The sequence below is a fragment of the Barbus barbus genome (genome assembly GCF_936440315.1).
Source record: "Barbus barbus genome assembly, chromosome: 4".
NCBI classification, from domain to species: Eukaryota; Metazoa; Chordata; class Actinopteri; order Cypriniformes; family Cyprinidae; genus Barbus; species Barbus barbus.
This window is the reverse complement of record NC_136732.1, coordinates 19,420,668-19,432,558: the sequence shown is the minus strand read 5'-3', so window position 1 is coordinate 19,432,558 and position 11,891 is coordinate 19,420,668. Positions and strand designations below refer to the sequence as shown.

Below are 11,891 nucleotides of genomic sequence, written 5' to 3'. Positions count from 1 at the left end.
TGCTGTGAGCATGTAAGAAATACTGCTGCTGCAAATATAGCATACATGAAATAACCCCCATATAGCATACATGAATCACCCTGGTTTCTGAAGCATGCTGCAAACTGCTACAGCAAGCATATATATATATATGTGTGTGTGTGTGTGTGTGTGTGTGAATATTGAGCAGTGTGCTCATTGGCTACCGATACAGGAGAAACCCAATCAGCCGCGCCATGTGATAATGATGTCATTAGTTCAGATTGAGTTACACCTATCGGACTGAGTTTCATGCCAGAACTCTGTATTTAAATGTAATTGACACGTTTTTGTCATTAACAAGGAATCCAATAAAAAGGTAAAGTACAAACGTTTAAAGACTACCTGAATATCACATAATACTAAATTTATCATCAATCCATATTTTCTTTAGCATTTCCCAAAATCCCTGATATTTTACTGTACAAAACTTAATATTATTGCAGTCCAAAATACACTGATCTTTATCAGCCACAGTTAGCACTAGACAGAGCTTGGAAATAACATCACAAAAGTTTTGCAACCATATGCATCTTTTTTTTTGCCTTCAAGTTCAACAAGAGAGAAACCCAACAAACACTTGAACTTCAGTTAAACTTTATTCCCTTGTTGTGCATTTAATATCAGGTAATCTGAATGGAGGAGGATACAGACCACTGTAGTGCCATTTTCGCACACTAGGGTACAAGTTCGCCTTTTGGAAAATCTTAGGAAAAAAAATGGTTTCCTTCTGTGAGATGATGTAAAAACAGTTTTTGGCATATTGTGCCATGGTAACACCCATGATGAGGAACATCAACCAAAGGCAAGAACAAGAAAGCGTTACGATCAGATCCACCAAGAGCAGGCCTGAATGACGTTGGCAGGGCGGCTTCTCCAAGAGCTGGATGATTTTGTTCAAAAGCAGCAGTCAACAGTGGCACAAAATTCTCCTTCCACAGCGACCAGTATTAAAAGGCACTTGGACTGATAACAAGGAAAACTCTGATAGGGGATCACTCAATTTTTCTCCAATGCTAGTCCACACTCCTCCTCTAAAAAACGGATACTGAGAATAATTAAAGAAAATAATTATGACTGTGCCAAGGAATTTCAAATAGCATATGAGAGTCATATTGCTGCACACACAGTACCTGCTGTTGGAATTACAGATCTCCGATGGGAATAATTTCTTCATTGATGAAAAACTCAATGGTCTCTTCCTCCCAGTCATCGACATTGCTGTCCAGCTCATCAGTGTTCACACCTACAAAAGATCAGAAAATTATTTTAATCTTAGCATAAGACTTTTAATTTACAGATATAGAAACCATCCCGAGGCCCACTTAGAAGTTTTGCTAAAGCCCTCTGGTTATTTATAGTATTTAGTAATTGGAGTATAAATGTTCTTTATTTGACTGGCAATGTGATTGCATAACTTAAAGATTACAGTTTGCAGTTGTTTCAAAAAATTGTGGCTGGATCAATAAATGCAACAGGTCTATTCTAGAGAAAAGTACTGAAACTCTGCTTGCTAAGCAGCCTAAGAGATGTCACCGATGGTCAATAAAACTCCATGTTAAACAGAGCTGCCCTCTCTCTGCATTAGTTACCTCCTCGGAGTTCAAGGCGGAGAGGTCTCTGCTCATTGTACATGGCTATGGCTCTCTCACGGTACTTGCGATAATCCTCCATCATGGAACGTCTCTTGTCCACCAGTTCCTGTGAAGCACAAGGCACTCATTTGAATTTGAGTACTGACCTTTGATCCACATATGAATACTGTGTGCATCCTTGAGGGGAAAAAAAAGAACATATCAATTTCATACCTTTGATGCCTTGGACTGACTGAGACGATCTTTCTGCTCAAAGATCTTGGAGTACTTCTTCAAGTCCTTCTTAATGAGCTGTGGATTTCAAAATGTAAAGCGGGATTAGAGTTGACTCTGCTTGACAGGGAAATGAGAGTGACCCTCCATCTGACCCCTTCTCACCTTTATTTGCTCTTGAGTCAGGAGAGAGGGAGGACGGGGCCTCCACAGCAGCTGGCAGAAACGCTCTTTGTTGTTCTTCTGCAGAAGACGGCCCTGGAATGTCCACAGCCAAAAGGCGTTGTCCACCTAAATTAAGAAGAAAAAAATCTATTTATACAAAAGGCGTCTGATATGCATTTTCAATCCACATAAAGAATAATAATAAACAACTCCCTGTACCATAATTTCTAACTGAAATCCAATACTCGTTTCTTACTTATTTTGGGGTGCTAATTCCCAAAAGAGTGTCTATTTTGCTACAGCACGTCACACTTTCTCATAAAACGTGATGCGTTTCGTAGCATTTTTGCTTTTTATTATAATTTGTAAGGTGTAACCTTCATGTATTATCCCTTAAATCACCGCAAAACATGATTCCCATCTTCCTCTTGAGCCAGCTTACAACTACCCGTTCAATTCTGAGCTGATTTTCTCATGAATAATTCTGAAGACCTTATTTTATGCCTAACAAATTGTAGGTTAAACAGAATTTGACAGAAGAAAAAGCAAACATGACCCAGATGTTTTCTGCTACATCTGTGGGTGTTTTACCATTTTACCACATTGGGACAGAAAAATGCTGATTTATTAATTAAACTGGTTTATGTAAAGAAGCGTTTTAACATTACACCTTACAGATGTACACCTTACACCTTACAGTAAGTTTCATTAATGATTCATTCTGAATACTTATTTTTGTCCACAAAAATGTTTGAAATTCTTAATTCTTATTTTGTGAGAAAAAAAGTATTTATTGATTAAAGGTGGGGTATGCATTTTTTCAAAAACGCTTTAGAAAACTGAGTCGGGCCCAGTACCAACACAAACTTGTAGCCAATCAGCAGTAAGGGGCGTGTCTACTCATGATGCAGAAGAGAGCGCGCTCATCGGTGGACATGATGGACATTAGCCAAGTCGAGCGACGACGGAAAGACAGAGATGGCGGATAAAAAACAAAAGAGGAAAACATCTGCAGAACAAAAGGCGCCTTACACTGTCTACAACGGACGCCACGCCACAACAGCTAAAGTCGGTCTACACTGGACGCGACAGAGCCACCATTGAAAATCATTTGAAATGTGTGTCAATACGTCAAATAGAATGCGGCAGCAGTTTACTGTTGGGGATTTGTCGTGTCCCATCAAGTGTAGACAGCATCACTGATTATGATGAGTTCTTTATTTTGTCGCGCCGCGCGCATCAGGTGTAGACACGGTTTTACGATAAAGCAAGAAGTAGGACCCATGTAAATATCGGATCAGTTTTCCAGCACTAGAGAGAATTCAAGGAGCAGGAAGGCCTGCGATCGGACGCCGAGGTTGCTTTGTTCTTCTCGATAGGTGAGTAACATTGGTTTTGTTTTGTTTCACAGAATTAATCATTGCCCAGGTTGCGTATGCGTGGGGCGGAGCTATCAAAATAGGGGCAAGACCCTTTTGGGGTAGGGGTGTGTTTGTTTTGGTGATTTCAAATATCAACATTGGCTACCAGAAATCACTTACCCCACCTATAATGTGTTTATTGACATCAAAACTCAGCATCAAAAGTATACTTTTTTTTTTAGAAAAAATTCTTACTGACCTCAAACTTTTGAATGATAGTATAATAAAATAATAAATATAATACAAGTAATATTTGCAATTGAATCAGATAAATCACCTTGTGGCTCCACCAGGAGACAGATGTCACAACATATCGTCCGGTGGGGTCCCATTCTACATCTGAGGCCATGTAATGCTCTGCGATGTTCATCATGGTGCAGTCTGACGTGTCCACAAAAGCAAGAGCTCCATTCATACTACAGGATGAAACAGAAAATTATACAAATGAACCACTCTAAAAGAAAGTACAAACATAACATCCCATTTAATGAGTACAGACCTCCTCAACCCAGCCAAGACCAAAAACTGTCCCTGTGGACTCCAGAAGATGCTGTTTGCCTGTTGCTTGTCAAACATTTCTGAAACAACACATTTTTTAGTTAATTTTTAGATCATGTACATGTATAAAAAAAGTATTTTTTTTTTAAAGAGTAATACATTCAATGAGAGCACTCACTTATTAAGTCAATTTTGCCATTGTTTTTCACATGATAGAATGATACACTGATTCTGGGAGCTTCACCATGTAGCACAGCAAATTTGCTGCCATTTGGTTCCCAAGCAAAGGCAATGATGCTCTCTGTAAGACAGGCAGAGAATCAGAAGATATTAAAGATAGTAAGAAACACGAAATAGCAATATAAGGTCTCAAGATCCTTCTCTTTTTACCTTTCATCTCCACCACATCCACAGGTACCTGCTTCTCTCTCATTCGGAAGATCTCAAAGTTGGTGACAACGCCCTAAGGTAAAAAGAAATTGAGCAAATCCATTAAAAGGAAACATTTACATTTAGCGTCAAGGAACAATTTCAAAGCAGCTGTTATACCTGCGTTCCTTTGGGTGTCCTGTCCACCTTCACACAGAGATAGTCTCCGTTTTTCTGCCAGTGAAGTTTGCAGTCCACAACATTAAACAGGTTGCGGACTCTAATCTCATTCCTGGATGGAAGCTGCATGAGTGTTACTCTTGCTGGGATGTCCTTATCCTCAGGAACCCAGAATGCAATAATATTATCCCCAGGTGACCAGGAGAAATCCCTGTGGACATAAAATTAAAAACATCATTAAAACATCTCTTTAAAAAATAAGATTAATTGGAATTAATACTTAAAAAAAGAAGTTAATAAATTTATTCAGCAAGGTTGCATTAAATTAATCAAAAGTGACAGTAATGACTTTTATGATGTTACAAAATATTTCTATTTTAAAGAAATGCTGTTCTTTTGAACTTTCTGTTCATCAAAGAATCCCGAAACAAATGTATCATGGTTACCACAAAAATATTAACATTGATAGTAGCATGTTTCTTTAGCAGCAAGTCAGTATATTAGAATGATTTCTGAAGAATCATGTGACACTGAAGACTGGAGTAATGATGCTGAAAATTCAGCACTGCGTCACAGGAATAAATCACATTTCAAAATACATTAGAATAGAAAACAGTTCATTAAAATTGTAATAGTTTCACGATATTCCTGTTTTTATAAGTTTATGACCAAATTAATGCAGCCTTGGCAAGCATAAGAGACTTATAAAACATCCCACGATTTTGAACAGTAGTGTATTTACGTTTTCAATCATTTTATTTTACTCACTTAATTCCATTAATCTTCAAACTCTTCTTGTCCAAAAGACCCATTGACTAGAAAAAGAATGACATTTTATTTGTTAAACAACTGAACTCTATGGATTCTCAAATCTTTTATCTCAAACACAGGACACTTACCGGTGTCTCATAGATGCTCAGCGTGTCCTGTGTCATTCGGGCGAAGAACTTCCCATCTGGACTCCACCTGAACAGAACAAGTTTACATTGTTATATTAAATATTATATTATAAATTATAGTTTGACTATAACGAAATGATAAAACATGCCATGAAAATCAGCTCCACACTTACTTGAAAATTGGCCAGTGGGCAGAGCTTTCACAGTGGAAGCCTCTTTTCTTGTGTCCTGTGAGAACATCCCAGATGATGATTGCTTGTGGGTCGTCTTTAGTGTCCATAAGAGGGCTGAATGTGACAACATATCTGCAAAAACCAAATACAAAAAAAATTTGTAACAGCATAAGAAAAAAAGAAAAATAAACTGTACCATGAAATACACAATGATATACTGAAAAATATTGTCCTAGTATAAAGATCTCTTTGAAACATATGAAGTAGTGAATGACTGATTCATCTGCTATTGTTTGGTTATTTTGATATTGTCACCATCAACTAACAACTACATTTATTAGGATTATTAACTAAAACCATAACAAAATAATTTGAAATAAGCATTAACAAATAAAATCTATTTTTAAAAAAACACTTTCAGCTCACTGCCAAGGCAACATCTCATTTTCATTTAGTTTACGTTGAGGTACTAAAACAACTAAAATTAAGTAAAAATTTGCACTTAAAACTTTACATTTTTACAAAAACCCACAAATTACTAAAACTTTGAAATTAAAATAAAAAAAATGTCCCTACATGATACATATAAGCAAAGGTTTTTGTTTTTTAGTGAATTGAGTAGACACTGTGTACAACTCGCTAACCTACATGCATACGTGATGCGATCTAGGAAAACCCACCACATGGTGAAAATGTACCTTTTTTAGGTTTTGATACCAGCATTCTCATTCTCACTCTTATATATATATATATATATATATGCTTGCGGACTTTTAAGCATTTTGAGCATTCCTGCTTGCTGGCGTTCACATCAATCCACAAGTCATTCTTTCAGGATAGGCTATTTTCATTCAAGTCAAGATAAAAGCATTAGGCTATGCCCAGCATTCTTTTACGTTAATGAGCATAGCAAATAAATTGGTAGCAAAACGGTATCCACTCACATGTTTAACTTTTAGTCTGCTTGTTACGGTCAAAAACAATGAATGCAGTCACATTTCTATATGCAATAGCCAATATGAGATTGCCCACGATCACTAGATTTTATACAAGTGTTACTGTAACGATTTTGTAAATGGTGATCAGCAACCAAATATTGATAATGTGGAAGTTACTTTCTTTTGCCTTGGTGTGACTGCTGATAATGCAAAGGCAGAGTACAGTAACTTCAAAATAGGGGTAAAAGTTTGAGCTCACAATTTTTTAATGTAGATCATTTTCATTACTAAAACATCTAATTGCCAAATTTTCAGTGTCCTACCAATAATTAATTTGGCTGGAAAAATAAAAAACTTTAAAGTCATTTTTCTCAGTTTCACTCTCTAGCGAGTTAAGGTCTTTTGCCTTTGTAGGGCAGTACACACAAATATGAGCCCATTTCTACAGCCCATGACATACCTCTCACAGGGTGAGAAATCAATGAGCTGAACCCCCTGATGACTGAACCTCTGGATCTGCTTGAACTTCTCACCACCCCAGAGAGCGATGCCTCTCTGATGGAATGTGGCCAGATAGGTGCCTTTTGGAGACCAACGCACGTATGTTTCGGTCCAGCGCTACAAGCAAAACGTAACAAAAAGATAATGAATACAGTATGCATGGCCCCATGGTTATTATATTCTAAAGATGAACAGGTGAACTGACCGCTCTCTCTTCTACTTCAATAGGCTCCTTGACATCACTCGCAAATATGCCTGTTCTTTCACCAGAGTCATAGATTACGCTGTACTGATCACGACAGTCAGCATCCTCCATCCAGTGACGCAGATTCCCCTGAAATGAAAAGACCAAATATCAAAATAAACAAGTTGAAGTTACTGTAAGTATGTTACTGTATTGCAGGGTTGGATTACACACAATCAGAACAGTTCTGAAGAATAACTACTCACAAAATCTTTAAAGGGCTGCTTCTCAGGTGTTTCCCACTCATCACAGATTGACATGTACCTATAGAGATTAGACATTTTTTATTAGAGCCAAAGAATAATATATTAGTCGATATTTAGCATTTTGTTAATTATCGCAGCAACCTTGCTTTCTAAAATACTGGAATCAGCAACAGCAATCAACAAATGCATATCTGCCGACCACTATTTTAGATGTAATCAATCATTTGCAAATGCTGTCACAATAACAGCACAATTAAGGACAACATACTTGTCAAAGTCTGTGAACAGATTGACACGGAAAGTGTGCTGCTTGTCCAGCTTGTAGCCATCAGCATTCTTCACAGCTTCAAGAGCATGACTTGGTGCAGAATACTCTAGGAAAATGTACCTGTGAAGATTAAGCACATTAATTATATCTCAAATCGATTACCGATTTTTCTTTTATGCCAAAAAGCATTAGGATATTACGTAAAGATAATGTTCCATGAAGATATTTTGTAAATTTCCTACTGTAAATATATCAAAACTTAATTTCTGATTAGTAATATGCATTGCTAAGGAATTAATTTGGACAACTTTAAAGTCGATTTTCTCATTTTCGCACCCTCAGATTCCAGATTTTCAAATAGTTGCATCTCGGCCAAATATTGTTATTTCGTAACAAACCATACATCAATGGAAAACTCATTTATTCAGATGATGTATAAATCTCAATTTCGACTGGTTTTGTGGACCAGGGTCACATATCAGTTATAAAATATATATATATATATATATATATATATATATATATATATATATATATATATATATATATATATATATAGTTAAATTGTCACCGATGGTGCATCCCTACTTCATACCAAGCAAACCAAAACGTACCCCTTGGTCTTTCCATCTGCGTCCGGATAGAATTCATTGGTGATTTTGCCAAACTTTGAGAAAATCTTCTGGATGACGTTCTTCAGTTTCTCCAGACGATCTGGTCCGACCTGAGGGACATTATCCACCACAACGACTGAGTCGATGCCGTCAGTCTCCTGAGGTTTGTCCCGGAGAACATCCCCCAGCAGCTCTGCGTGCAGAGAAACCAGCCACATCAGCATCTTAAACATGTTATGCTTATCCAGATGTTACAGCACTACACTTAACTGTGCATTCAAGAGCTAAGCAGCTGCTGACACAATACACGAGCGCAGGCGTGACGCGCGTAGTCTAGTTCCCTAAAGCTGCTTTTGTCCGCTAGCGCACATGCTCAACTGAAACACGGTCGCGTTAACTGGAATAAAATGCGTTTAGTCGAAGACAAAGCAGTTAAGCGGCATAATACGTTACTAAACAATAAATCCGAAGGGTGTTGGTGTTAGTCTCGGGCTGACATGTTGAGTTTTAGGGTCAAGTGTGTGACTCGTAGCCCGTTAGCAGGCGGGCTAAAGCGCAGGCCTCTCTTACCCTCATCACTGATGTCATCCACGAAATCCTCCGGATCACTGAACGAAGGCTCTTCTCCATCTTCATACTCCATTTCTGCCTCCATATTTTCCGTATCTCGCATTTAGAGATCGATTCCTGTCTGTCTGGGCTTGTGAAAAGGCGGTGGTGAATTTCACTGCATTAATCCAGAGATTTTACTCACTCGGCCATGTGCAAAGCAGCCGGCGCCAACCACTGCGAGCGAGAGAAGGACCGTACCATGTGTGCGCAGAGCGGGTGGGGGCTCTAACAGAGCGTTTTAGTATTAATGTACAACACAGACTTAAGAGCAAGATGGGGTTTTCATTTAAAATAACAGTATATATCTTTATAATGGTATTTATGTGGTTCGAATGCGCTGAATGTGTCGTTTTACTGTAAAATATGGAATGCTTGACCCCTTTTATCATCAACATGGTCTTTCCCTTTGCTTATCTCCCTGTATTTCCTGTCATGTGACAAGACTACCCCCCCCCCCCCGTCCGAATATGCGCATTTATTCCACCGGTTTCACAGACCAGGCTTAAACCTAGTCCTAGACTAAAATGTAAATCTGAGCTGTTTCAACTGAAAGAAACTTGCACTGACTGATCTTAAAACATGTCAGTGCCTTTGTTTTGTCTTAAGATGCACAACAGTAATGTTTATTAAAGGCATGTTTAATAAAATTATTTAAATATTCTAATTGAACTATGGCCTAATCCTGGTTTAGGCTGAACCCTGTCTATGAAACCAGCCCATTAACTACTACAGTATGCAAAAGCAATAGATAGATAGATAGATCTACCTCTAGGTCATTAGCGTAGCCAGGGCTGCGTTCTGCCATGAAAAAAATGGTACAAAACATTTATTAAACGGAAACGGTGGTGTGTTGAACACCCTGTTCTGATGGCGCAAGTGTTGCAACTATGGCAGCTGAGAAGGCCATTCTTTGTGTTCTTTTTGAAGCATTTTCAGAGCCTAATTAAATCAATATAAATACGTGTTTAATGCTGCAAAATACACTCGATGTAACAGTCACTGCCGTCCAGAATAAAAGAGAACATCCCAATCGAGTGAAGGGATTTGTGGAAACTGTGGTTCCTAATTATTGTGATCCAACATTTGCCTCGCATTTCAGGATGAAAAGACAAACATTTCAGGTGAAGGATAATCCACTTCTTACCTCAGAGACTGTTTTATGATCTATATGACCTTATTATTTTTATTGTGAGTATTAGGCTTATCATTATTGCTGATCACTGTTGTTGTGCTATGATATTTTAATATTTACCATTATATAATCAGAGGAGCATAGAAAAGTTCATGAAAGTGTCACTCCACAATACAATAGCAAAATATATAAATACGTACAGTATTTTTATGTTACATTAATCAGTGTCTAGAAGAACACCTTCCTAAGGAAAGGATATGGACCAGAAGACATTGCAATTACTACATGATATTTAGACAGACTTAAAGAAGTTCCAGATCTATACTTGTGCTCTTATTATTTCAGTTTGCCTTTAATGTAAATAAACATGTGCAAACAATATACTTGCTCTTGTGAATTTATTTAGATGTTAATTACATTTACTTACAAATTCATCATCATCATATTGATATGCTATGTTACTATAAAACTCTTATCACAAGCATGTCTTCTAATATCTTCAATTGTTACGTATACCGAGCTGCAGTGGACACATTTGTAAATGACTTCACTTGGACCCATTGTGAGAGCTGTCTCTTTAATACCGCGTGGTTTATATCGATGTTGCTGCTGATTGGGCTGACATCTTTTATAAACCCACCAAACAAGAGAAAACGTTTCTCAAACCCCGTTGTTTCCAGGAAACATGCCATTCAACCCGGAAACTGTTTAAAACGTTGTGCACCGGTGTGAGCCTAAACGTGCCCCAGAAATGTTTAAGTGGGTGGGCCTACATAAAACCGGGTGGGCCAAGTGTGTAGCATATGAAAACTGCATGTCAAATTGCCAACAAAAAATACAGCACCAAGGTTTTTTACACACAGTACTTCTATAGCATGCATTAACATTCGTAATTTGTTATGAGCTGGTTAACAAATTAACAAATTTATTTCTAATGTTTTGGTATAACTAACGTTAACTAAAGGAAGTTTATTAAAAAGCATTACTTCAGTGTGAAACAACGGGGCTTCGCAGATGATTTCATAGTCAAATGTCTCTGTCAGTTCATGCACATCAGGACCGCAGAAATGTGCTCAGCTTCAAATTATGCAGTTTGTTGCGGCGACCAGGACCTAGCACGACGTTTATGTGTTTCTTTCCACAAAGGACGCATCTTTTTAGCGGATCAAACACTGTACCTATAATATGATGTTTCAAACACGGTTCAGAAGTTTCCGATCGATAAATCCAGCAACCACAGGTGGTCTGGTCTGGTGGGTTTCATATGTAGACGGTCAAGCTTTTAATATTTTTTAATAAATATACAGTGAAATAAGACGTTTATTAGTATTGTTTAATAAATTACATCCATACGTCAAATTGCAAAGGCTTTGCAAATCTCATCATCTACAGAGCATAACATCATCAAAAGATTCAGAGAAACTGGAGAAATCTCTGTGCGTAAGGGATAAGGCCGAAAACCTTTGTTGGATGCCTGTGGTCTTCAGGCCCTCAGATGACACTGCATCACTCATCAGCATGATTCTGTCATTAACATTAATAAATGGGCTCAGGAATACTTCCTGAAATATCTGTCGGTAAACACAATCTGGCGTGCTATCTGCATATGCCAACTTAAGCTCTATCAATGCAAAAGAAGAGGAGATGCTACACCGTGGTAAACATGCCCCCGTTCCAACTATTTTCAGACCTGTAGCAGGCATCAAATTTGAAATGAGCTCATTTTGTGCATAAAACTGTCAAATTTCTCAGTTTAAACATTTGTTATGTTATCTATGTTCTATTGTGAATAAAATATTGGCAAATGTGATTTGAAATTCTATTAGTTTTCATTTTATTCAAATT

At 37.7% G+C, this 11,891-nt stretch overlaps 1 protein-coding gene across 2 annotated transcripts; it reads right to left on the bottom strand.

Annotated features, from left to right (window-relative positions):
- Positions 1-263: 263 nt before the first annotated feature.
- LOC306867694 (eukaryotic translation initiation factor 3 subunit B) lies at positions 264-9,105 on the bottom strand. Of its 2 annotated transcripts, none has more exons than XM_079413522.1 (19): positions 8,873-9,105; positions 8,303-8,495; positions 7,689-7,808; positions 7,421-7,478; positions 7,176-7,304; positions 6,930-7,087; positions 5,532-5,663; positions 5,359-5,425; positions 5,228-5,274; positions 4,460-4,670; positions 4,301-4,373; positions 4,089-4,211; positions 3,912-3,990; positions 3,690-3,828; positions 1,992-2,117; positions 1,827-1,904; positions 1,611-1,719; positions 1,152-1,264; positions 264-1,066 (listed from the first exon to the last, which is right to left on the bottom strand). In XM_079413522.1, exons 1-18 carry the CDS (start codon positions 8,973-8,975, stop codon positions 1,164-1,166), a joined length of 2,046 nt encoding a protein of 681 aa, XP_079269648.1. In that variant the 5' UTR covers positions 8,976-9,105; the 3' UTR covers positions 264-1,066; positions 1,152-1,163. The 2 variants fall into 2 exon arrangements, with proteins under 2 accessions (XP_079269648.1, XP_079269647.1); XM_079413521.1 differs by having other exon boundaries at positions 601-1,052.
- Between the last annotated feature and the right edge of the window lie 2,786 nt (positions 9,106-11,891).

Bases quoted from the DNA above. Each gene is read 5' to 3' on its own strand.
- LOC306867694 (XM_079413522.1), bottom strand. From the start codon at position 8,975: ATGCGAGATACGGAAAATATGGAGGCAGAAATGGAGTATGAAGATGGA. The intron at 5,426-5,531 runs GTAAGTGTGGAG...TGTTCTGTTCAG, and splicing joins GCCCACTGGCCAATTTTCAA to GTGGAGTCCAGATGGGAAGT. The intron at 4,374-4,459 runs GTATAACAGCTG...TTTTTACCTTAG, and splicing joins GGACACCCAAAGGAACGCAG to GGCGTTGTCACCAACTTTGA.